A 24494-nucleotide genomic window follows, 5' to 3' on the forward strand; every position below is an offset into this window, starting at 1 on the left:
GTTGATAGAATTGAGTGACCTCCAGGGATATCTGTCTGGCACAGATCCATCTGGAGGCATCTCCTGTTCCCACAACAGAAGGAAGTAGCCCTGTGGTAGAAAGTTTCTGTTCTCAGAGCCTGGCCTGTCTCACTGGACAGTAGTGGGTCAACACTGGATATTCTTGCTCTTGGGGTCCCTTTTCCTGCGCTCCATGCAGCCCATCACCCCACCGTAGATGGAGCTCAGGACTGGTCCATTCAGTTTCACTGCCTTTGCTTATACTCACATGGCATTTCTTTCTCCATGAGACTGTATTTATTCTTACCAATGCAGTACAGGTGTTCCCTATGCTCATCTACTTCATATTTATATAGACAATTTTAAGTAATTTTATAAGTTATAAAAATGGTCCTACTCTTTAACTATGTGCCTATTTTTTATTTTAATTGAAGAAAAATATATTTCCTAGTTTCTGTTCTTATTGTCAATTATATGAAAGTATAGATGGTTTATTTTATTTATTACATTAACAGGTAAAGTTTTAGGTTCTAGGGATAGAGTCACAAGAAAATGACAATAAATGGAAAGTGGAGAGAAAAGAGAGGCTCAGTCCCCACCTCATCATCTTTGTGTCTTTTTCAGTCTCTCACAGTGAGGCCTTCTGATGGTTTCCTATAATTTTTTTTTTCTGAAAATATCCCAGATGAGGGCTCAAGCTGCATGGAGCCTCCATTTATTTCAGCTTAGTGGTGATTACTGTCCTAGTTGCCTGCAAATGGGTCCTCATTTGCCACTGTAGTCTTTTTAGGTTCCAACTTTAGTAAAGATGTGATGTGCTGGTAAAGACCTCTCAATTCCTATTTCCAATGGGCCTGCCTCCCTACCTCAGGCTGTATCTCTTAACTTTCCTACATGCTGGTCCCCAGGACTGGGATTCTTGATCTCAGATCTTGCATTTGCCAACTTTTTTTTCCCCCCTGGACACTTTATTCTACCCTGGCCCAGAGTCAGGTCTCTGCTGTTTTAGGAAGAGATCTCCTTGAGGATGGACTGCCTATCTGACCTGTGAGCACTGTCCACCCTGGAGTCCTTGATGTAGTGCTTTTCCCAGCCCCTGGATCTGTCTGGGAAGCCTAGATGCTTGCTTTTGCTAAGTAGAATACCTCATAAATTCACTTAGCTCTGGCTCCGTGGGCTACATGGCCACCATCTTTAACTAGGTGGCATGCCAGGTCTCAGTATCTCTCTCCTTACCTCTGCTTTTCTAGGAAGAATCTTTATTCCCAATCATTTACCTCCTGAGTTTTCACAGATGGAGACTTTTGCCCCCTATTACTCCATGTAGCTTCCTCTAAAGAATATTGTGGGTGCTTCTCTGGCTTTCATTGCAAATGAACTATTTTACTACAGATATCATTAACTCAAAAAACCCTTTACTGGGTTAATTTTAAACAGAAAATTTTAAGAAAATATTCAAATAAACAAATATATAATTCAGGTTAGACAATTTGGTGTTGAGACTGGTCAGCATTATGTAAGAAAAAATCTGCAGATCCCAAATAGCTGGATTAAATTTGTTTAATGATTCTTATAAAATTGCCATGAGTAAGTAATTGAAAAATAAAGCTTCAAAAATAAACTGGCAGCAGAGCACAATTGCAGTCACATTGCTTAACAACAGGGATATGATCTGAGAAATGTGTTCTCAGGTGATTTCATCACTGAGCGAACATCACAGAGTGTAATTATATAAATCTAGATGGTAGGCTTCATAGTATAATCTATTGCTCCTAGGCTACAAACCTGTACAGCATGTTACTGTACTGAATACTAAAGGCAATTGTAACACAATGGTATCTGTATATGTAAACATAGAAAAAGTATAGCAAAAATATTGTATTATAATCTTATCATCATATATGTGCATTGAACTGGTTTGTGCAGCATGTGACTGTAATTTTGAGTGAGGTTTATATTGGAAATTACTGTATGCTTGCTATGGTTTGAATACGTACCTCCAAAATTCATGTTGAAACTTAATCTTCAATATTAAGAGGTAGGGCCTTTAGGAGGTGATTGGATTATGAAGGCTTCTCTTTCATGAATGGGATTTAAGGCCCTTATATAAGAAGCATCACATAGCATTCAGCTGCTTCTTGCTATTCTGCTGTTTCTCCATTGTTGGCCCCTTCTGCCATATAAAGACACAGCAATAAGGCACCACCTTGAAAGCACACAGCAGCCCTCACCAGACACCGAATCTGCTTGCAGCTTGATCTTGGACTTCCCAGCCTCCAGAACTGTAGAGAAATAAATTTCTGTTCTTTATAAATAACCCAGTCTCAAGTGTGTTTTGTTATAGCAGCACAAATGAGCCAAGATAATACTTCAAGCAAACTGCTTTTATTTATTCTGGAGTATATGTAACTTATGAAGTGTGAAACTATTCTGATTCTTTTGAAGATTGAGGTCAGGATTCAGTTGATGCTAGAGATGAATACTGATTGGCTATTTATTGGTTTTACTTCAACATCATGTCCTACATACAAAATTTATATAAAATCAGAGCATAGGCATTAAAAGTGGAAATATTTTGTTAAAGCCTTGTTCACAACTTCTTGAATTTCAAAAAACCATTTAAGTCAGGGGTGATGACTTTTGATGATCATTGAAAGAGGGAATCAACAGAAACTCCCAATGAGAGCAAGATAAACAATTTGTGTCATGTATAAAATGAACAAAACAAAAATGAAAAAGAGCTGTTCAATCTTTTTTTTTTTGTCTTCTCTTCCTTGGGAAAAGAAGGCTGGAAAAATAGCCTGAGCTAGGAGTCTGAAGAGCCATCTATTTAACTATCATCTTCAAAAATATTTATTCTAAATATTATCTTGACTACTTAATTTTTCCTTCTTACTTAGAAATCACAATGCCTGCCTTGTAGTTTGTTGTAAGAAGCAGACAAGTCGTGGAATATGAATTTGCTTTGCAAACAATAAGGTCATAGATGCACATGGGACATTTATACAGGAGAGCAGATCATGAGTGAGCCCAGGCTTGGATTCTGTCCCTGCAATCTTGGCAGCCATGCAGACCTCTTTGAATCTCAGGTTTCCCACCTCTAAATGAACTTGTTCTGAGTTCATAGGTCCCTCAAAATCTAAACCGTTACCTACTTTCTAGATTTCTCCATAGCTTCATATAAACAGATTTTTTTCCTAAGAATTTGTTAATTTAACCTATTGGATTAATACGATCATTGAAATGTGTATCAGATTTTAAGTATCATGATTTTATTCCCAATAAAACAAAAAATTATTTTCTATGATGAATATGCATACATTAAAATGACGAGAAATCATTTTTGGTACTTGTCTGAAGAACTCATCCCCAATTTTTGCCTTTTTTGCTTTGCAAAGCACATTTTCTTGTAGGAACATATTTTCAGGGTGAGATGAACAAGTCATAGTTATAAGTTTTTTTTTTTTTTTTTTTTTTTTTTTTGAGACAGAGTCTCACTCTGTCACCCAGGCTGGAGTGCAGTGGCGCGATCTCTGCTCACTGCAAGCTCTGCCTCCCGGGTTCATGCCATTCTCCTGCCTCAGCCTCCCGAGCAGATGGGACTACAGGTGACCACCACAATGCCTGGCTAATTTTTTGTATTTTTAGCAGAGAGGGGGTTTCACCGTGATGAAACCAGGATGGTCTCCATCTCCTGACCTCGTGATCCCCCCACCTTGGCCTCCCAAAGTGCTGGGATTACAGGCATGAGCCACCGCGCCCACCAGTTGTAAGTTCCGATACATGTACTTGCTACTTAAGAAAAACATGCCGAATTTAAAGCAAATAGTACTGTAATAAAAAAATCTGATTTTCCTGAAAATGGTTTAATTTTATGATGTAAATGCAAATCTTAGAAGTAAAAACTTTTTTCAAAGAAGCCTTTTATCAGACTCAATTAGCAGTTAAATGGGTAGAGAGAGGATGTCAGTGTACGAGAAGCCATATGGAGTTTTGGGTGGCCAAGAGCAGGAAGTCAGGCAGGTTTGGCTTCAATTGTACTACCTAGAGATATTTTGGAAGAAGCTAGAGTGAACTGTGTACATATATGAGTTTAGATTTCATAAGACACTTAGCTTTACTGGAGTTCACTGCAGAAAATGAGGGAAAGAAAAATGTTCTCGATGTATACAAATGCCACAGACAGTTGTTTTTACGCCTACTTTATTTGATAGCTTCTAATGGCTGAAGGAGATTTCAATATCAAGTAGTTGTTTATCACAAATGTGCCTAAAAATAATTTTAAAGATCTTTGTAGGGAAGCAGAAACTCTTTTAAGTCCAGATGTTTTCTCAGGATAACTAAACCTGGTAAAATCACCTATGTAGAAGTAAATAATATTTTATGGCCACATCTGCAAAATGAAATATGATCATCTTCATTGTCGATATAAAAACAAATGAAAGTTATGGGTAATTTTTGATAAAATGAATTATACAAAGCATCATTTATATTTTTATATTTGGCTTTGGGACATAAGGCAATATGGAGAACTTATGTGACACTGACACAAACACACACACACACACACACACACACACAGAAACTCAAGTACTCCTCTCTGCCTCATCCTTATTCCTTTCTGAGATCAGCCCATAATATCAGTAATCCTCTGCTGAACTAAAATAATATTTTTGCTCCAAAAGTCTGCTAGGGAAAACATCTATTAATATATGTTTTTAAATCAAATATTTCCAGAAATGCTTACAAGTCCCTTTAAATCTAGCAATGATAGCATAATAAAGGGCATATTCTAGGGAAGAAAATGCCCACTTAAAGTAGAAATTTACCAGTTAAAAATCACAAAACATCAAAAACTATTTTCAAGGATTATTTCCATTTACCTAATAGGTTTTTCCATTTAAAAGTTATAAAATATTTAAAAAGAGAAAACAGAACATTCAAATAACCTTAGTTTTTCAGTTTTACAATCAAGGAGTTGGACTAGATGCTAATTTTTTTTTTCTCAGCTCTAACTATAATTTTAGTCAACATAAAAAGACGTTAAAATGTGTCCCACTGGTTCATTCAACTGTTAATAGAAAAAAGTGGCTTAAAATTGTGAAGTCTGAAAGTATAGCCATTCTAATTTACAGATAACAAAGGCAAGTCCTAGGAAGAAAAGTGACCACCCAAGGGCATCCATCCATTCAGAGATCAAGCAATGTCACTGTTTTCAAATCTGCCTGATCATCAATATTTTGCTTTGTTTTGTTTTGTTTTATTAATGGTTCTGGAGTCCCAGTCCCTACCCCTAGAAATTTTGCTTTAGTAATATGGGGTGAGATCAGAAATTTCATTTTTTTAAAGAGATCCTCAATATTCTAAGGAACCACAGATCATACCAGACTACTTGGGATACAGTGGTGGAGAGGAACAGATAGGTTGCACAGTCCTTGGGCAGGCTCTCCATTGTCACACAACAGCATTTTCCTAACAGGTCTGTCATTTTATGACCCAGGGTTCCTCTTTCCTGATGTTTTCTCCCCTCTAGCTGGACAGCATATTATGAGAGTGATATTACTTGGTGTCTAGTTTACTTTTCTTTGATAGCTTCCTGTGGAAAAGGATCTTCCTGAAGGAAATAAGAATTAAAAGAGTAGATGTATAGACCTTAGTTACCATCCAATACAAATCACTCTAGACCTTTAATTCCACTTAACTACCGAAACTGTCCTTACAGTAAAGTATGAATCTAGACATCACCATGCTACAGTCTTGAGCCTTTCAAGGAAGTCTGCAATTTGAAAATTATTTTCTTTACCTCAGGTCATGGGGTACAATGAAGTGAATTTTTCTAAATGGTTCAAATACATCATAAGGAGATGGCTCTTGGAATACATTTGGCATAAGAATTTCTTAGTAAAAGAAAAGCTTAAATAGAGTTAATATCTAATAACATAACATAATTGGTTTTATATAGTGACAGTAGAGAGCAAAGTTCCTTCTAAAATCTTCCATTTAGAATTCCAAGCCCCTCGACATTCATATTTCTGTCAGTTTTCAATATAGATTTTATGTGTTCACTGTATGCAAACTGTAGCCAAAATATACATTTCTATTCCTGATGCTACTGTGGATGTCATGGTTTAGTTTAAGCCTTTTTTGGGTAGCAAACTGTGAGAAGTATAATTTCAGCTTTCAAAGAAATATTATTCCTGATCTTCCTTGTTAGTAAAAAAGTAACTTAGTTTGTTATCTATTAATTTTAAGGAAAAGATTAGAAAAAGGAAAAAAATAATAAATGACTTACCTCTAAGTATGTATGACTCCATGTTAAAGCAGCTAAACTAAAAGCTTACCACAACTTAAAGAAAAACTAAAATTCAACATCATTCAGTTTCTTTCTGCATCCCATTTAGGAAATGTTTGTTGCTGAGGCTGACAAAATAAATTCATCATTTAATCATGTCATTTATAATGTAGTCTCATGATACTGTCTCTGAGGATCAAATATTCAGTTAAAGCCATACTAGACTACCAAATAATATATAAAACATTTATGAACATTTTATGCTTGCTTTACAAGGCTGATCTATTAAACTTGTGACATTTTTATTTAAAAAGAATAAACAAGAATATCAATCGTATTATTTTATCCTTATATGGGTTAAGAAATTATTTATGAGTTGTCTTTAGAAATCTACCAATGTTAGATGTGTGCATAATTCTTCTTTTTCATTGTAGCTGGGGGCCAAGGAAGTGGTCAATTAATATTTGTACTGCAAATGCCTTAAGTGGATACCTATTAAAAGGTATACAAAATATAAACAGTACTGCATATTTTCAAAACTTTTAAATAAACACAAAGAATATATAGGTATACATGTTATAATTTCAAAGTCAACACTAGCACATAAGTTTTTCATATCTAAATACATACTAGGATACTTCCTATTTCAACACATGCACCTACAAACACATGGCCATGCACATAACCTTACTTTCTGCCACTTGCAACAAAGAATATACAATATTGTACATTGTTTCAACTTATATTGTATTGGAAAACTAATGAGGATGGCATTAAAAAATTCTGATCTAAGAAATCAAAATGCGGGAAGATAATTATTCCTTAGATTAAAAACACTGAAGACTGATGGAAAGTTAAGATTCAAATTGCTTGTCGGAAGAGAACAGGTCCGCCTGTAAACACTCAGAATGCTCTGTTTGACAAGTGGGACTAGAACTTCTGTAATATAGCAATCCAGGCCAAAGACTTAAACCATCGATGCTTCGGATCGCAGAGAAATGGTATAGTTGTGGGTAGTTCTCCGCAAGGCAGGGGGTGCAGATGGAGATCTGGATGCCCATCTGGAGGGGAGACGACGATTTGCTGGTCTAGCAGGTCGGGAAAATCCTTTTCCATGTGAGGCGTTCACTGACATGGATTCCTAGGACACAAGTAAAAACATTCCTCTCACTCTGTGGGTACCAACAATAGGCTTAATATACGATGGGTCTCAACTATAAGATTAGTCCGTTAGTAAATTTACAAGAAAGAAAAAGCATTGAAAACTAAAGAAGATAGTTGTCTAATATTTGTGGTTTTGAATGTTTTAAAGCAATTCAATTTTAATATGGAATATGACATTTGATAATTTTGTACCTTTCCTTACACTGACAAATTTTAATACAGTTAATCTCTCTGTAGAACTAATGATGAGCTCAGGATTTAAAATTTCAAGTTAAATAACTTGAATATCATGGAAATACAGATGTTTCTTAGTGCGCTGTTAGTATGTTACAGTGTTATTTAAAAATAAAAAGATAATTTATAGAAGAAACTGTTCATTTATGTCAAATTATTGACACTTTTAGAGGTGATAAGCAAAAGGCACACAAACCAAATGATTAATCTGATGCTTTTTTTTTCCACTATCACTGGCACTATCTATCAAAACCTTAAAATTATCATTAAAATACTTTTAAATACATCTTCATTCTAATTACTAATACAAAATTGCTCTCTTGGGCATGTTCTGATGAGAGAAAACCTTTTCTTTCACTTTTCTTCTCTTTCATTTTCTTCCTTCTTTCCTTTTATTTTAATGGAAAAAAAAGCATTCCTTGGTCCTTAAAATTAAAACAAAAGTACAAAGCTTCCATGACACACTTTATACACTTGGTTCTTATTGACCCTTCTTAGACCCCACAAAGCCTGTGCTCTTTCATCTGAGCTAGGCAGTGAGGATGGCCTCCTATTTCTACTATTTTAGCCATGGTCTGACAGTAAACTGCAGTTTCTTTTTCTTTTTGGAGACGTATTTTCTAGATTTGTTCCCACAGGAGGAAGAACAAAAAACAAAAACAAAAACTGCTCCTAAGGATCTATAGTAGAGAACCTCCCTGCCAAACTCCCAATGAATGCAAAAAGGGAAATCACTCAGTAGTATTTCTTGTTAGTTAACAAGAATTTTGTTTGGTTATTGTACAGATATATCTATTTCCCATCTTTAGCTATAGGACCTTGCGGGCATTGATGGGCTCAATTAAAAAGCAGAGAAATACAAAAGCAGGATACTTTCTGCACCTTATAAAAACAGGCAAGATTTCTCATAAGATGGATGAAAACTGATATTTTTGCAGGGTTTGAAATCCACATAGTAGTTTTTTACACCAGAAGGAAGCAACTTGCATAACAGTTTAAAACCATGCTGCGTACCCACTGCATTCTATGAAACTAGGAGTTCTGAAGTATTGGTTAATAACAACAATATGTCACCTTGTAATTTTTGTTAGCTTCTTAAAAATTATATGAGTAAAAGAGAGTGTTGTATAACTCTTCTTTGTAAATACCAATTTCTTTGACCTCTTTTTCTCTTATAACTAATGAAGATTAAACTCTTTCATAAATAGGAACAAAAAAAATAACAGTTTACTTAAAATGTCCATTTGAGTGGGGTTTTTTTGGTCAATTTCTATGCTAAGAATACATACAAATAAGAATAACCTTATTTATATATACTATCTTTTAGTTCCACAGATAAAAGGACTCTATTAGGCACTGTTTTAAATGATGTGTATTTCCCATATTCATATTAATGTGATTAATCCTATGAGAAAGAACATGAGTCAAATGCTGAGAATGACTGAACCAATCATAGTTAATAACTGAAAAGTGAAAACGATTTTAAAAATATTTTCCATACACTTAAAAAAGAACCTTTAAAATAATGAAATTCTATAAATTGAGAAATGTCCATTCTGAGTATTTTTTCAAGAAAGAGCAAACATTTGATCTTCTTCAGGTTCCTAAATCCACTTACTGTATTTATGTTATCCCATTTCAGAATTTTTCAAAAGTTACAATGTACTATTCTCAGTCTTAAAAACTACACCTTCAAGGTTCATGTTGAGTTATATTTATTTACAAACAGGGTCAAGGGGCTAAGAAGAGTCCAAAACTTGTGCCCTCATTCTATTTATATGAATTGGACATATAAACATGATTCAGAGCCATTGCTAATATGGATGCTGCCAAATTATGTTATATTTGCTTTCTCACCTCTGTTATCTTTTTCGGATCTATTCCTTGCTTCACTTCCTGTCCCCCCCACACAGCTGTCTTTTGCTGAAACTGTTGTTCCATTTGGAGCATTTCTAAATGCTGACTTAATGTGGCACCACCACTGACATCAGAATTACATTTGGTCCAATTATCCTGGAAGCACTTAGAATTTTGCAATGCAGACTCTGTTGCTGTCTCATAGGTTTTCAGCAGCTTTTCCACAACACCATAATTTGACCTGGGATCAGCTGACCTCGGACGGCCAGACAAATTACTCGGTCTCCAGTCATGCTCGTGGAGCATATTTCGATAACTGCGAGGACTCAGGTGTCCCTGCATTTGTCTTACTAGGCCTGTTGTGGATTTCTTGGTGGGATTATCAGGCACATTTTCCATGGGCACAGGCATGTGGGCATTGGTTTTCCAAATACCAGACACATCGTTACTTTGTGATATGCTACCTGTGTGAGTAGATGAGGTATCACAGGGCTTGAGATCCTCTGATGATTTTGAGCAGCTGTGATTTTGCTGTATTGCCTGACAATTTCTATCTGTTCTAAATACAGTTCTGTTAAATTCATCAGTCTTTGCTGCCAGCTTCTCATTCCTTGTAGTCCTTTCAAAGCCACAACTGAAATTTCTAAGTGGGCTACTGCTCTCTGCTACTGAGGAGCTACAGTCATTACTTACATGAAGATCAGGATGAGATTTAGCAGGGTGATCTGGGATCACCATTTCATATTTTGGATTACTGGGGGTAGAGCAGGTTTTCTGAAACCACGAAGTAGAGGGGCTCCTTTTTGCACCTATCCCAATGTCACATGACCACATGCTAAGTCCAACATCTTCATTACTTGGAGGCTTGCTATCTATTTTGACTTCTGGTACCAAAGAGGAAAAGATGATACCATCTTTCGAAGTTTTCCCTTCATTTGGATACAACATAGACATCTCTTGTTGTCTCAAAGGGAAGTGAGGGTTGTAATTCCTTTTACTTCGACCCTCATGGGGTACCCAGCTGTTGTGGTCTAACCTTTCCTTCCATCTTTCATAGGCTTGTTCAGAATCCGAGCTGGGAAAATTTCGAGAGGTGCTTCTTGGAGGAGGAACTGGTGGAGTTTCATTTCTTTTTAAATCGATTGTATCAATTCCACATTTTTTCGTAGAATTGCTCTGGAGCACATTGGTACAGCTCAGATTCTTCCTATTTTTCTGTTTTTCTTTTTCTAAACTGATTGGAAGAATGCACTGGTCATTGTTGATCATGGGGTCCCCATGAGGTATATTAGTTACATTTGGCATTTCCTGGAGAAAAGAATCTGACTTCATCCTAAACAATGATAAAACATGGTGTATTGGTTATAACTTTATTTAGAATAAGCTCTCAAAAGCAACCATAGCTAAAGCAATGAGTTTCTGCTATAAGAAAAGGATTCACAACTGCCTCATACATCATTTTTATATAAATCTCCCAGTCAAAAACTTAAGTCCTTTTATGGTGGAATGAAGTCTACCTCTCAGTGTTATATTCAATGCTCTACACACTCTGACTCAAACTCTTTCCAAACTTGTCTCTCATTTTCACTATTACCTGAGACTTCACCTACCCTCAGATTAAACTATGTAGTCTCCTGGGTTTCTGCTACTGGCATTTCTCTCTCTGTAGCTTTTATCTTGCCATTCCCTTACCTTCTCTCTGCCTGCTGAATTCTTATTCATTATGTAATGTGAGCTCAAGTTCTTCTCCTTGAATTTGAAATAACATTTTAAGTAGTCAGATAGAAATCTGAATAAAAGTGCAATGAGATATGAGTAATTCCAAATGGAAAGTGTCATTTGGTCTTGAAAAAAAGTAAAAATTTTTTGGATGACTTGAGTAAAAGGCATATAGGATTGAAGTAAAAGGCAAAAGGATTAAATACTATGGCTACTCGAAGGAAAATGAGTACTTTGATATAGATTAATTATAAAGCAGAGTGGGGAGGATAATGAAAAATGAGAGAGAAACATTAGGTTATGTCAAATTGTAATGTCTTTGAATTACAAATATCTTGAACCTTGTTCTAAAGTCCATGGGGTGACAATAAGAACGTTATATTGGGTGTGATTTGTAAAAGAAAATTGGCAAGTAAGTCTTTTCTGAGTTATATTAAATAAAAAACTAAATATCACAATTCAAACTTAACCACACTGATAAATATAAATCATATTTATACCTCTTCAAATTATAAAAGATTATGGGATAGCTTACAATAAAATGTGGATAAATACCTATTAACAGAGAATAGAAAAGCTAAATAGGCAAATAGAGGACAAAGTTATGTTTAAAACATGATTGGCTAAGAAAATCTATTGCAAGTCAGCACAAAAATTCTTTCTGAGCTTCCTAACAACTAATGAAAAATAAGGGAATGTAGGAAGCCTACTGACCCACGAGGAGAGATAAATGTTGATCCTAGAATAATCCATCTTTACTAAACTTGTAGAGAATTCCAATGTATTTGTTAATTTGGCTAAAACTTACTGTTATTAAGTATATACTGTTTCCAAATGGAAACAGCATTTTTTGTGGCACGCGTACATGTGTACATATTTACAATATGTTGTTCTGAAAACTATGTAGGCCTCCATTACATAAATACGAATTGAAGCAAAATAAAGTGCTCTTAAGCATTAAATATTTTAGTAGAACATGATTATATAAGCAAAACGCCACACTGTTAATTCTGACATCGTTTAATGATACGTTTAACTGAATTAGCCCAGTTGTACACTTTCATTGTCCAAATGCTCAGAATGAGAAAGAACTACTTTAGAGGTTACTTACTGATTTTTACTTAATTAGACACGAAAAAGAGTAAAGTATTACTAATAGATTACAAAGAGAATTGGAAGATTTGCTTTAAGAATTAGTGAACAGAGAAATATACAATTACAGTTTCTGGCCTGGCGTGGTGGCTCACGCCTGTAATCCCAGCACTTTGGGAGGCTGAGGCAGGGGGATTATTTGAGGTCAGGAGTTCGAGACCATGCTGGCCAACATGGTGAAATCCCGTCTCTACTAAAAATACAAAAAAACTAGCTGGGCGTGGTGGTGTGTGCCTGTAGTCCCAGCTACTTGGGAGACTGAGGTAGGAGAATCGCTTGAACCTGGGAGGCGGAGGCTGCAGTGAGCCAAGATCATGCCACTGCTTTCCAGCCTAGGAGACAGAGCGAGATAACATCTCAAAAACAAACGAGCAAACAAAAAATTAAAGTTTCTATCTCCCACCCTAGATAGTACATTTTAATAACTCATTAGTTCTTACATGTAAGGAGGAGGCAGTTTGGAGTCATTAACTAAAAACAATATTCTTTTTTATTTACCCATCTAAGATAATCAGATGTACCAGCCTACCTTCTATGGTTAGACCACTTTCGAATTTCCTCTTGAAAGCTGCATAATTCTTCACTCACCTTCGCAAGTTCTTCAAGAGCCTTTACACATATAAGCAACAGCCCGTTAGCACTTTGAAATGTAAATATTTCTTTAGAAACAGTTCTAGGCCAATCACATCTTACTTACTGTACTGAGGGCGCCAGAACAGCTCTTGCTCTCTTCCTCAGAAGTCCTCAGGTCAGGCCAGGCCTCACATTCCTTTTGGTTGTCTGTAGCCAAAGGATCCAAAAACCCTACTTTTGATTTTTTTGTTGCTTTTTGTTCCTTACACATTTGATTTCCTCCACTGACTAAGCTCTGCTCTCTTTTATTTTCTTTTCTCAGACCATCTTTGTGATTCGTCCTTATAAATTCACTTTGTCCTAAATCGGGGTAATTTGGGGAAGATTCTATCACTTTCTCTGGAATGGTCTTCTCATGGTAAAGATCAATGATCTTAGCACGTTCATTCATATTGATTTTCCTCCGAAGCTTTACTTCCCGGCAAAGCTGTAAGAAAAATAAAACAAAATTAAAACTTCTTTTCCCCTAATTCACTTTGTTAATATTCTTGATACTAAGCAAACCGCTTTGAGTTCTCTTTGCCATATTAAAATATACTTCCTGGGTATTAATGCTTCGGCCTCCAAATAGTGCCTCTAAAATATGGATTAGCTAGAACAAGTTTGATGAAACATAAAGGCTACTTTTAGTAGGGCAACACATGGATGCTAATTCTTTTGACTAGCAATCAATCATTCAAAAATAAAATAAATCTGTATCTGTATATAAATACAGAAACACTGTCACAAAATTAGAATGACCTGAATCAATTACTGGCCATACTATATAATTGCTTTCAGAGAGATGCAAGAATTTAACATTAAAGTCATAGTTTTCAAATGTCGGGTCCTACTTGTACACTAACATTTAACTGTCTAAATGCTTGACAATCTCAGATAGTAAGTCAACTTATTCTTGTTCCCTAAACAGTCACTTGTCAGTCAAAAGATGTTTCCTTTGGTTGGTCAATTACATTGTGAGGGCTAGATATTACTGAGATTTTTAAAAAATCTCAAAGTGATACACATTTTTTAAATATTTCTCATCCAGATTAAAACAAATATGACAATACCCTACGTGATATAATAGAACTGCAAGGCTTTGATCATCTATTAGTCTGTATTAAGGTAGAATCCAGATTACTTCTTTATGAGATCTTAGTTGAACCTGCACACACTCATTCAGTTCACTTCTGAATAGAGGAAAGAGATGGCTTTCTCTTTAGGCTTGGGTCATGTAAAAGCTTGTCAAACTTCAAAAGAGACTGTCAGATGACTATCAAAGCAAATGACTCTATGTTTAACAGCCGCAATCAATATCTACACTACATGTATTATTCAAGTAATATAATAGATTTATTGCTGCTTAATACATACCGATAACTCAGTTGAGATAAGCACTAGAGTTGATGCCTGAAAAATATACAGTGTATTTATTTTTCTAATGCTTATAAATGTATTAGTATTTATTGTATGAAGTCAGGATAGCATCAAACTGCAGCCGTGAATTGATTGTTCGGTCGCTGCCAAATTATTTGTACTGAACTTCTGCGGGCATTATGGTTTGAGCTGACCTTGAGGGATATAAGAAGGAACCCTAAAAAGTGACATGTTAAATCTAAGGATGCTCTTGGTGACACTGTCCTGTTTTTGCGAAGTCATGAGTGAAAACAAAATTGCTTTAGTTGCAAAACCGGGGAAAAATGTGCTATTCCTGGGAAATAAGTTTGCCTTATCATTTGAATTTGAAGGTATATGCACCTGATAATTTTTGTTAGTTACTAGAAAGACTCACTAGTACATTTCATATATGATCCTTCCTCCTGTCTTCAGCTCATCTTTCCATTTTTGTTTTTGCATATTTTATATCATACCTAATTTTATGCCATCTTAAATTTTCTTGATTTAGGTGAGGTATGAATCAACAAATAACAATGTTATTGATGGAAAACTATTTTGTACAAAGGTACTATGTTACTTGGTACTCAGCCCTTGTCAATGGTTATCTGATTATTCTACCAAAGGATACAGGCAGGAGACTACAGTGTGGAAAAAAACAAAACAAAACCCCAGACATCTATAAGTTCTATCCAGAATTTCTATCTGGATTATTTCAAATTTCAAATGATCCAAGTATGAACATTTTGGTTTTGCCATAGCAAATGCAATGACTGTGGATAGTGGCTGAACAGGGAACTACGAGCATCTTAATAGCCAACACTGCATCCTCTCATTAGATATTATCACTTAAAATCACTGAAGATATATGTGCATACCTGGGAATCTACAGTTCTCTAGTACATGGCTTAATAATTTACATCTGATTTAACATACAGAACTTTGTGATAAATGTTAAACAAATACAATCTTTTATGCTTGTGGCATGAGATTATTTTTCCAAGTGTTGATTTCTTAATTTTAGTTTAGTTATGGAGCTGTATAGCACAGGCAGCAAAACATAAACAGCAGCACAGCTACTCTCCAAGATAAAAAAATATGACAGCCCTTTTGTCTCTCTGATACAGAAAGGGATGTTATCTCTATGAGGTATAATTTGATGTTTAAAGCATATTTCATGCCTGCTAATTGATAAAGCTAATATTTACCATAGATGAACTCTATAGAATTGTCAGAATAATTATTGGACAGTAATAAATTTAATCAGACAGCAGCTTCTTTTAACTACATGGCTTTAAAAATTGGCTAGACTAATCCTGCATCCCTTAGTTATTTTGCTTGGATGCTAGAATTGTCTGAGACCGTTATGAACTGAACTTCCCAAACATTTGGAAGGCAATGACCTAGGACTACAGGTCAGTTTCTGATTGCGCTGGAGTTTTGGATTCTGATTTGACCAGGGAATCTCTTTGTTGATCCAATCCGAGTATGGATAGAGGGGTTAAAGGAGCAAGCAGGACACATTTTCTAAACTATAGAGGGACAAGAAGTATATATTCTCCTTTAATCCCTAATCATACACCACATGCCTGCCTTCTCAGCTCTATTTTAGAGGAAGGGCTTAATAGTTACTTTTCTTCAGCTTTCTTCCTACTATGCCAATTCATATTTTATTCACAGTCAATTACATGGCTGTTAATAAGAAACATGACTGTACTATAAACACATAAAGCACTTACTTTGCCTGCAAAAAAGGCCAAGAAGTCTTAAAATAACAACTTTGGTAATGCGCATAAAACCATATGAAGTCAATACTAAGGATGTTACCAAAAGAAAGCAAGATAAGCATAAATTATTTCCAGTTGGTGCAAAAGCTTGAATATACATCAATGCAAATGCTTGAAGGAAGTATTTCAGGGTCAACGGACTGAGGGAGGGTTAACGGGAACAAAATGACTGTGTCAGAGTCGTGATATGTCATTTTTCATAACTCCTTTTCCAATAAATATGCCACTAAATGTGCACACCTTGATAGAATAAATCTCATGTCTACTGCCATTTTCTGTTTGATATATGATACTCCTTTTGATTATACTGCATTATCTAACATGTAATTTCCTTTAATAGACATTACTCATAAATCTTCTTAGGAAAGATCTATGTTCTAATGCCCAACTATAATTTTGCTAATCTATGTCCCATCAAGTGTATCTTTCTTGCATTTTACTCCTGGACCTGGTATTTGAAAATTCATGCAAAATACATACCTCACTTTTGACAAAAAAGCTCTCTAGCCAGAAAATAATAAGTTGAAACATTATAGAGTGACATTTCAAATGCTTAATTTTCATGCAATGATATAAAATAATCCTTACAATACCATTGGATAAGATTATGCTATTTTTGTTCTAGTAAATGTCACTGAGAAATGTACCTCTTAGGTCGAATAAGGAAATCAAAAACAGTTTCCAATACAAAACAGCCCACAGAATTTTCATCCTGCACTTAAACATTACAGAATATCCAAAACAAATTAAAGTGTACCTCTTCTATTTTCTTCTGCATAATCTTCCATTGACTTTCCCATTCCTTTCTTTCATTGTCAAACTGGTCCAGTAATTCCATCTTTTCCTTATGCCAGTTAGTCTCTGTGTTCTCCCACTGCTTATGTAGGTCCATGGCAACAGTGTAAGTGTCAGCGAAGAAGTGTTTCTGCTCCTCTCTGCCTCCTCTTAACTGTTTCTTGGAAGCTTGAAGTTGTTTTATTTGAAGCAGTCTCACTTGCCTTTAAAATAAAGCCTAATATAAACATAACAAGAGACAGTTCCAAATCCATGTGCTTTCTGGAAATATATTTTATCATTTTGTCGAGCCATTGATATAAACAAACTATAGGAAAATTGGACTCAAAAGAAAAGAGATGACAACAGTCTACTTAAGAAGAAGAAACTAACACAGTCAATAAAGTAATAAGTATTGTCCAAAGTTTTTTTCCCTTTCTGAGACCAGACAGCAAAATTATAATGGACAAGATGATTAAATGCGCATGTGAGATGTAATCATCCCTTTAACCACTTACTCTAAAAATAGATTTTTTCATGAATAAGAGTGTAAGTATACAATTCAAATGTATGCTCACATCTACACACTGTGACAGATTCTGCTGCAATAAAATTATTCTTTCTGTTCTGATGCAACCTGATTATATATTCTTATGACTTAAATTCCTGAAACAGAGCTGGTTTGCAGTCTTAATTCTATATTCAGAGATCAAGCCTGTGCCAAATGTCATTACTGTGTTACTTATGAAGACCCCAAAGTTGGTAGTCAACTTAGGACTGATGTATCATCCAGAAACTAATCTAAATTATAAAAAATATATTCATTATGTCATTTCATCAAGGAAAATCTAGAAGCATCAAAACTATCCTGTGAAATATACGTTAAAATTTATCCATGCTCTCTTTTCCTTTGAATAGGCTATATACCATAAACTGCTTAGGATATTGAATACAGGGAACTGAAGAAAACATTTTGCTCAGTTTTCAGGGAATCCTCTATTACATTAAGTAGTGACTGAAATAATTAACTTTCTAGCCTTCAGGGACTTGTATTTAAGGTTTGAAGTCACAATTTAAAATACCAGCTATGTAACTGGTATAAGTCTAAAATTTCTGAGATTTAGTTTTTTGCATTAAAATGGGGATAGTCATAGAACTGTTAAAAAGATTAAATGGCATACTGAATGCAAAGTAGTTTGAGAAATTTAAGAAAGTTTTCTATTTTTTGCTTTACAAAATTTCATTGTGACTTCAATTAAAAATAATTTTGTATTAAATAAGTCATGTGCCTTTTTAGGGGGTAGAAAAGCATGTTTAAAATGTTTGAATCTCTGTTTAAGATAATTATGCCTATAAGATGTCTAACTCTTCAGTCACTAAGCCAGTATCAAAATGCTATAACTTACTGGTGGCAGCTAATGCTAATTATGGACAAAGATCCCAACAGTCAATAGCTTTGTGGGTGCTGGCACTGCCGAATTAAGGCCACATACCCAAGCAGCAAGCGCCAATTTTGTATTCACAGAAGGTAACTGCATATTTCAAATCCTAAATATCAGCTAAATATCGAACACTAATTTTATTTTTGTCAGACTGTTGTGAACATACATATCTGACTAGGAAACAGTTTTGAATCTATATTTTTTGAGTCACGATCAATGAATTAGCATAGAATAAGAAATGAAAAATGTTAGCTATATATGCAGGGTTCTACCTTCAAAACACCCGAATAATTTTGGGATCTATATTGTTACTTTACTCTCAAACTATTTACTAAAGATACTTTGATAATTTTTTCCTATGTCTTTGGCACTAGCACTATTATGATTAATTCAGTCACGAAAAATACGTAATTTCAGATCTGGCTATTAAAGGTGCTATCATATCTCATTTTATCCATTTGGCCATGCTCAATTTCTGACCTCATTTCTCCACCTCCTCTGTCACCCCTTTCTTTGCTATCTTTCCCACATATAAACCAGTAACCACAAGTACTTGCCATAATAAATGTCAGTGAAGAACAAATAAAACGAAGATGGTAAAGAACATACAGAGTTTTGGTTTTTGTTTGTTTTGGCTAATCTAATTTCCATTGATCTTGATCTTGAATACCTAGTAATCTTTTAGATTCGTCTAACAATTCTTCATAGGAAATGCAGACAGTGCCTGTCTTGAAACTAGCAGACTGCTTTAAAACTATACGTAATTAACTGTGTGGTGAAACTACCTTGCTGACTAGAAAGTATTTGCCACTGGAACTTCTTAGGAAGAATGGTGTGGTTTGAGATAATAAGAGATAAATGCAGATTTAACCAAAGAAACTAAAAAAGGATGCAGACTAATTTCAAGCTACCTGGAAAAGAGGAGCTATGATAAATCCATGTTTTATCCCAACTGTCTTTAAACATTGGAAATGTTCAGAAATCACCATAAAGTCTTTTCTACAATTATGTAGCAAATGGCTCCAATTTTTCCTTCTATTCCTAACTCTTCTTGAATCACTTCCACGCTACTGTTGAAAGATGCCAGGCCTTTCTCTTTTTAACCTACCAGAAGATCATTCAGGAATACCCTAGATCAGTCTTGCTCTTGATAACAAGACTATATCTAAACCCAGGTAACAGTCCTGAAGCAGACCGAATCCTGCACCTATTTGCAAAGAGCCAAACTCATCCCTTAATATGGAGAAGGACCAATGTATGGAGCTTTTCCTTTCCAGGCCCAGAGCAATTGCTAGTGCCAAGAAATGTAATAGTTATGGATCAGAAACAAGCCTTTGCAAGAACATTTCTATAGAGCAATATCTGTGCCAATTTTTTGTGGAAGGATTTGGCCTTCTTAGCATCTCAGTCTTGTCGTAAACATAATGTTAGATGTAACGCAGCCAAACATATTGCTTCCACCTCTAAATATAAAGTGGAGGGGGGGGCATAGAATTGTTTCGGAGATTAAGTGAGCAAAAGGGAAAAATGCTTAAAAGAAGTGCCTAAACACTGCTCTGGATCATAGCAAATGCCTGAAAAATACTTGGTTCTTGTTTTCTTCCTTCTGTCCTTTGTTCCCTCCCTTCCTCTTCATGTCTTTCCTCCCTCCTTCCCTTTCTCCTCTCTTTCTCCATCTATCCCTCTCCATGTTGTTCTCTGGAAAAAAAACAGATTATTTTGGTCTTTATTTTAAAATGAGATAGAAGCAAGTGTAATTGTGTGAACTCTCATATTCTCCATGGTCTTCTTTTGCCTTTTTTCAAATATTTTAAAGATACATGTCACATATTTAAAGAAAAAAGCTTTATTGTTAGTAAAAATGTGAACAAATCTTATGTAAAACTGCTTTTGTTATAAATCTGACTTAAATATTACAAAAAATATCAAACTGAAGGGGCAACTTTGTAGAGACAGAATGTTTCGTAATGAGAAGTTATGGGGTAAAGTGGTTCAGCAGATTCAAAAACTCAATTTAAGTGCTCTCTACTGGGGCAAAAATAAAAGTTCTTTTTGTTCCTAGTTGTCACTCATTTTCTCCCACAGATACTGGCATCTATGTGGGAGAGAAGGAAGGATTTCTGCTATCTGCATCCCCTACCCCATATCTCTTTGGCTCTCCAGTTTATGTTGTTCCTTCTAGAATTCCATTTCAGAATAAAAATTTATTAGAGCAAATGTAAGAGGACAGAGTGAGCTGCATTACTTAGTCACACACCCCAACTCTAAACCAGCATTGCATAATCCCTTTTAACTTACTTCCCCTTTCCAGGGCTGAAAGCCAGAATTATAAAGAGTTGTGAGTGGGTTGCATAAGTATGGTGATGGGAGGCACATAGTTCTGCTAGACTTCCGGCCCTACCAGTAAGCAAAGTTTAAGAGTAACACGCAAGTCTCACAAGAAATTATTTTCACCCCCAAATTAGCCTCAGTTTGGTCATGGCAGCAATTCTTTCTCTGAGGGGTGCTCCATTCTTAGGACACCCGGGTCACTACCCTTTCAACCTCCATCTCGCCCATTGAAAACTGGACTGCATCCAAACAAACTAAACAGCGTTCCTTAGGGGCAGCTGCTCCATTGCTACTTCTCTCTTTTTAGATTATTGTTTAGAGTACTTGTTTCTTGCTGTCCTTATTTCCTTTTGCTAAACATATCACTTTTCACATAATTAAAGATTTTTCATTTATAAGAGGTTACATATTCCAATAGAAATGCCACACACAGTAGGTACTGCTAATATCACAATTCCTAGAAGACTCATTTGGCCTGAAGATGCTTTGCTTCTGCTTAACTTTGATGGATTAGGAATTCCCCAGCTTATAACCTATCAGAGCAATGTACCATTTACCTCCTAAATTCTCTATCCCTTTCTCCAGGCTATTATAATCACTTGAATTATTTCAATGAATTAATAAATCTCATTCCTCTCTATTGTTCACTTGCAATTGAATCTTTCCAAAGACCACCATGATTTGATTTTGTTACAGAGTAAAAGGGAAATTTTTTTCATTGCTGTGTATTGCTGATTTAGCACATTCCTCATGCTCCAACAAGGTCAAAGAGACACTACCACATGCAATTCCGAATGAATCAACTTTACCGTTTCATTTAATTATCTTCTTCCTTGTTTTCTTTACAGTTATTTACTCAAATTAGAAAACATCCAAGCTGTATGCACACTGATTTTACTTATAAAATGCAAACTTTAAAAGCAAACATTTGGTTTGAGTAAACAAATGTCTAAAACTAACCATCGTGAACAAAAGACATAGTGGTAAGTTTCCCTCCTAACCGTAGATTATTCAATTATGAATGGCATAGACTTCAGCTCAAATTACAGAAACACTAACTCTACAGTGAGTCCACCACCACCTTAGATAAAACTAAAATTTATTTTTCACCGCAATTTTCAAATACCAAGTCTCCAGGATTGTGACCTTTAATTTGCAAATGTTAAAAGTCTTTATATGAATAAAAAATCACATTTGAATAAATATACTTAGTGAAAATCAGTGATGGGCAAAGTGCTTTTCAAACAACTGAGAAGCAGTGTTGGAAAAACAGTCTCAAAGAGCGGATGGTACTGTCAGTCCACAGTTGGGAAATCCACCCTAAGCAGCGGAACAGCCTTTTTCCTAGGAGTCAGTACAATCTGTTATGCACCCCGCCCACTGTTTTTAAGCCCAGACACAGACAACAGCAGAGACAGATGTTGAAATTACACTCCACTTAAACAGTATCCATAGTTTAAAACATCTCAACAGCAGCCCCTTTGTATCCTGCCATAATTAGTCACTTGCTTGTAAACTTGCCGGAAAGAAACATACCTTTCGCACTGGGGAGAAATCCTATGGATGCTCGACCACTGGTCAATTAGCAGTGGAAGAAAGTGGATGGCTAGCTGTCTTAAAGAGAAAAGTCTCAGCTCGGTGAATCTCGATTCTTTACAAGAAAAGGGGATGCAAAATAAGTCCAACCATTCCACAGAGCAGTACTGACAAGTCCCTTTGAAACCTTCACCACTTTTACAAGTCAAAAAGCTGCTCAGCTTAGTGTCACAGCAGCAGCTGAGACTACTGTGACGTCAGTTACTTGGAGGCGGCCTTCAAGCCACCTCTTCCAACCAGAGCTCTGTAACTTTAGAGCAGCTCATGCTCTGGGTAAACAACTCCAGGTCCAGGACATTTTTAGCTTTTATAATGGAGCCCAGTATTTTCAAACTTGCCAAAAGAGCTGGTTGTTAACATCATACGATGACAATGGCCAATTTTAGATTTATTTTATTAGGAAAGTAAACTCATTTTTTTATAGGCAAGAATTATCTCCCTCCTTCCATAATTCTTTCTCCTTCTCAGCTGGTGGCAGGATGTACTCTGCTGCACCTTTAGAAGTTTGCATCTGGATGTGGCAGAACAATATGTGTAGCATAATTATATATATTATGCACTCTCAAAAGATCTGTGAAAGTTATGAAACTTCTATCTTCAAATAAAATAGAAATGGAACATAAAGTCCAACCTCTTAGCTCTCTGTGATTCTGACAGTGTGTTGCTTTTATCTACAGTAGTAGCAATGTCTTTACGTTAGAGAAAATCAGAGCCCATGGGAAAGGATGAGATTTCTTATTGTGGGAGGACAAAACAAACACACACACACACACCCCAAAAATGAGATACCTATGGGCTTATTTTCCACTAAAGTGTGCTGCAGCCATAGGAAGAGAAAGCAGCCTAAGTGTATGGAAAAGCTCTCTAAATCATGATCAAATCAGCCTGTTCTGAAATGCTAGGAGATCTTGCCTCCCCAGCGACATTTTCAGGTTTATTGTGGCTTTGTACACACATGCATCTGATGATATTTGGTTTAATTTAGTCAAAAAAGTCTCTAGAGCAATTTTTTGCCTAACTTAGCAAATACACAAGTTTAAACAATAAGGTCTTATCTTCAAGTCTGAAGAGCTTCCCTGGTGTGGTCTTTAAAGTAATACATATTCACTCACATTATTTTCACCTGCTTCCAGATAAACATTTCATGAGGAGCTAAAGTTTAGTAATAGTAACCTGCTCATAGTAGGACTTTAATACATGTAGGACAATCAAATGAAACTGTACTCTGTGTCTGGAAAGCCTGACATCATAATCTCAACAGCAATAACAACAATAACAGTGATAGTTATAGTAATAATAGTGATTATTCACTGAGGGGCAACCCTCTGCAAGGTTCTGTGCTAAGTACTTTGAACAGACCTTTATCTGAGTTCACCCTCAGAGCAATTCTGTCTCTAGATACTGATAATCTGATCTTACTGATAAAACCCAAGCAAGGCTCATAGTGGTAAAGCATCCTGCAAAAGTTCATAGAAATGCACCCATGGGGAGGAAAGGGTTTGAAACTGTTTTTTCTGATTGCAAACCATGGAATTTTGTCATAGAGATCTAAGTTTCAATTCTGCTGCCACCACTTATCTGTGTGATCTTGCAGACCCTGATTCTTCCTTAAAGACATAATTATATTTACTTTAAGAGGCCATAAGAATATGAGGGAATGCCATAAGAATATGAGGGAATATATATAGCGCCAAGCACACAATAAAGGGTAGCTCATGTCTGCCTCCATGCTTATGAGGCTAGGAAGAAGATTCTTTGAGAGAGGGAAAGGGAGGAGGGAGTTGCACAAAAACATCAATACAGAATTATCTTAACATTGTTTCTGGCCGGGTGTGGTTGCTCACACCTGTAATCCCAGCACTTCTGGAGGCGGAGGCAGGTGGATCACGTGGGGTCAGGAGTTCGAGACAAGCCTGGCCAACATGGTGAAACCCTCTGTCTACTAAAAATAAAAAAATTAGCCGGCTGTGGTGGCTCAGGCCTGTAATCCCAGCTACTAGGGAGGCTGAGGCAGGAGAATTGCTTGAACCCGGGAGGCGGAGGTTGTAGTAAGCAGAGATGGCATTCCTGCACTCCAGCCTGGTTGACAGAGCAAGACTCTGTCTCAGATAAACAAAACAAAAAACAAAGGTTTCC

General features: G+C 35.9%; 1 protein-coding gene across 2 annotated transcripts in view; it reads right to left on the bottom strand.

Moving 5' to 3' along the window:
• Nucleotides 1-1542: 1542 nt before the first annotated feature.
• The window catches only part of KIAA0408 (KIAA0408 ortholog), a 34823-nt gene continuing 11871 nt past the window's right edge, over nucleotides 1543-24494 (bottom strand). Inside the window, exons 2-6 of one of the 2 annotated variants that reach the window (XM_055114107.2) lie at nucleotides 16973-17213; nucleotides 13116-13478; nucleotides 12948-13027; nucleotides 9548-10880; nucleotides 1543-7433 (exon numbers count right to left, since the gene is read on the bottom strand). In XM_055114107.2, the coding sequence (XP_054970082.1) occupies nucleotides 7260-7433; nucleotides 9548-10880; nucleotides 12948-13027; nucleotides 13116-13478; nucleotides 16973-17107 (2085 nt within the window). In that variant the 5' untranslated portion in view covers nucleotides 17108-17213 and the 3' untranslated portion in view covers nucleotides 1543-7259. Of the gene's footprint in view, nucleotides 7434-9547; nucleotides 10881-12947; nucleotides 13028-13115; nucleotides 13479-16972; nucleotides 17228-24494 lie in introns of both variants that reach the window. The other variant, XM_034962824.3, reaches the window with a different exon arrangement.

This window comes from Pan paniscus, chromosome 5 (assembly GCF_029289425.2).
Source record: "Pan paniscus chromosome 5, NHGRI_mPanPan1-v2.0_pri, whole genome shotgun sequence".
NCBI lineage: Eukaryota > Metazoa > Chordata > Mammalia > Primates > Hominidae > Pan > Pan paniscus.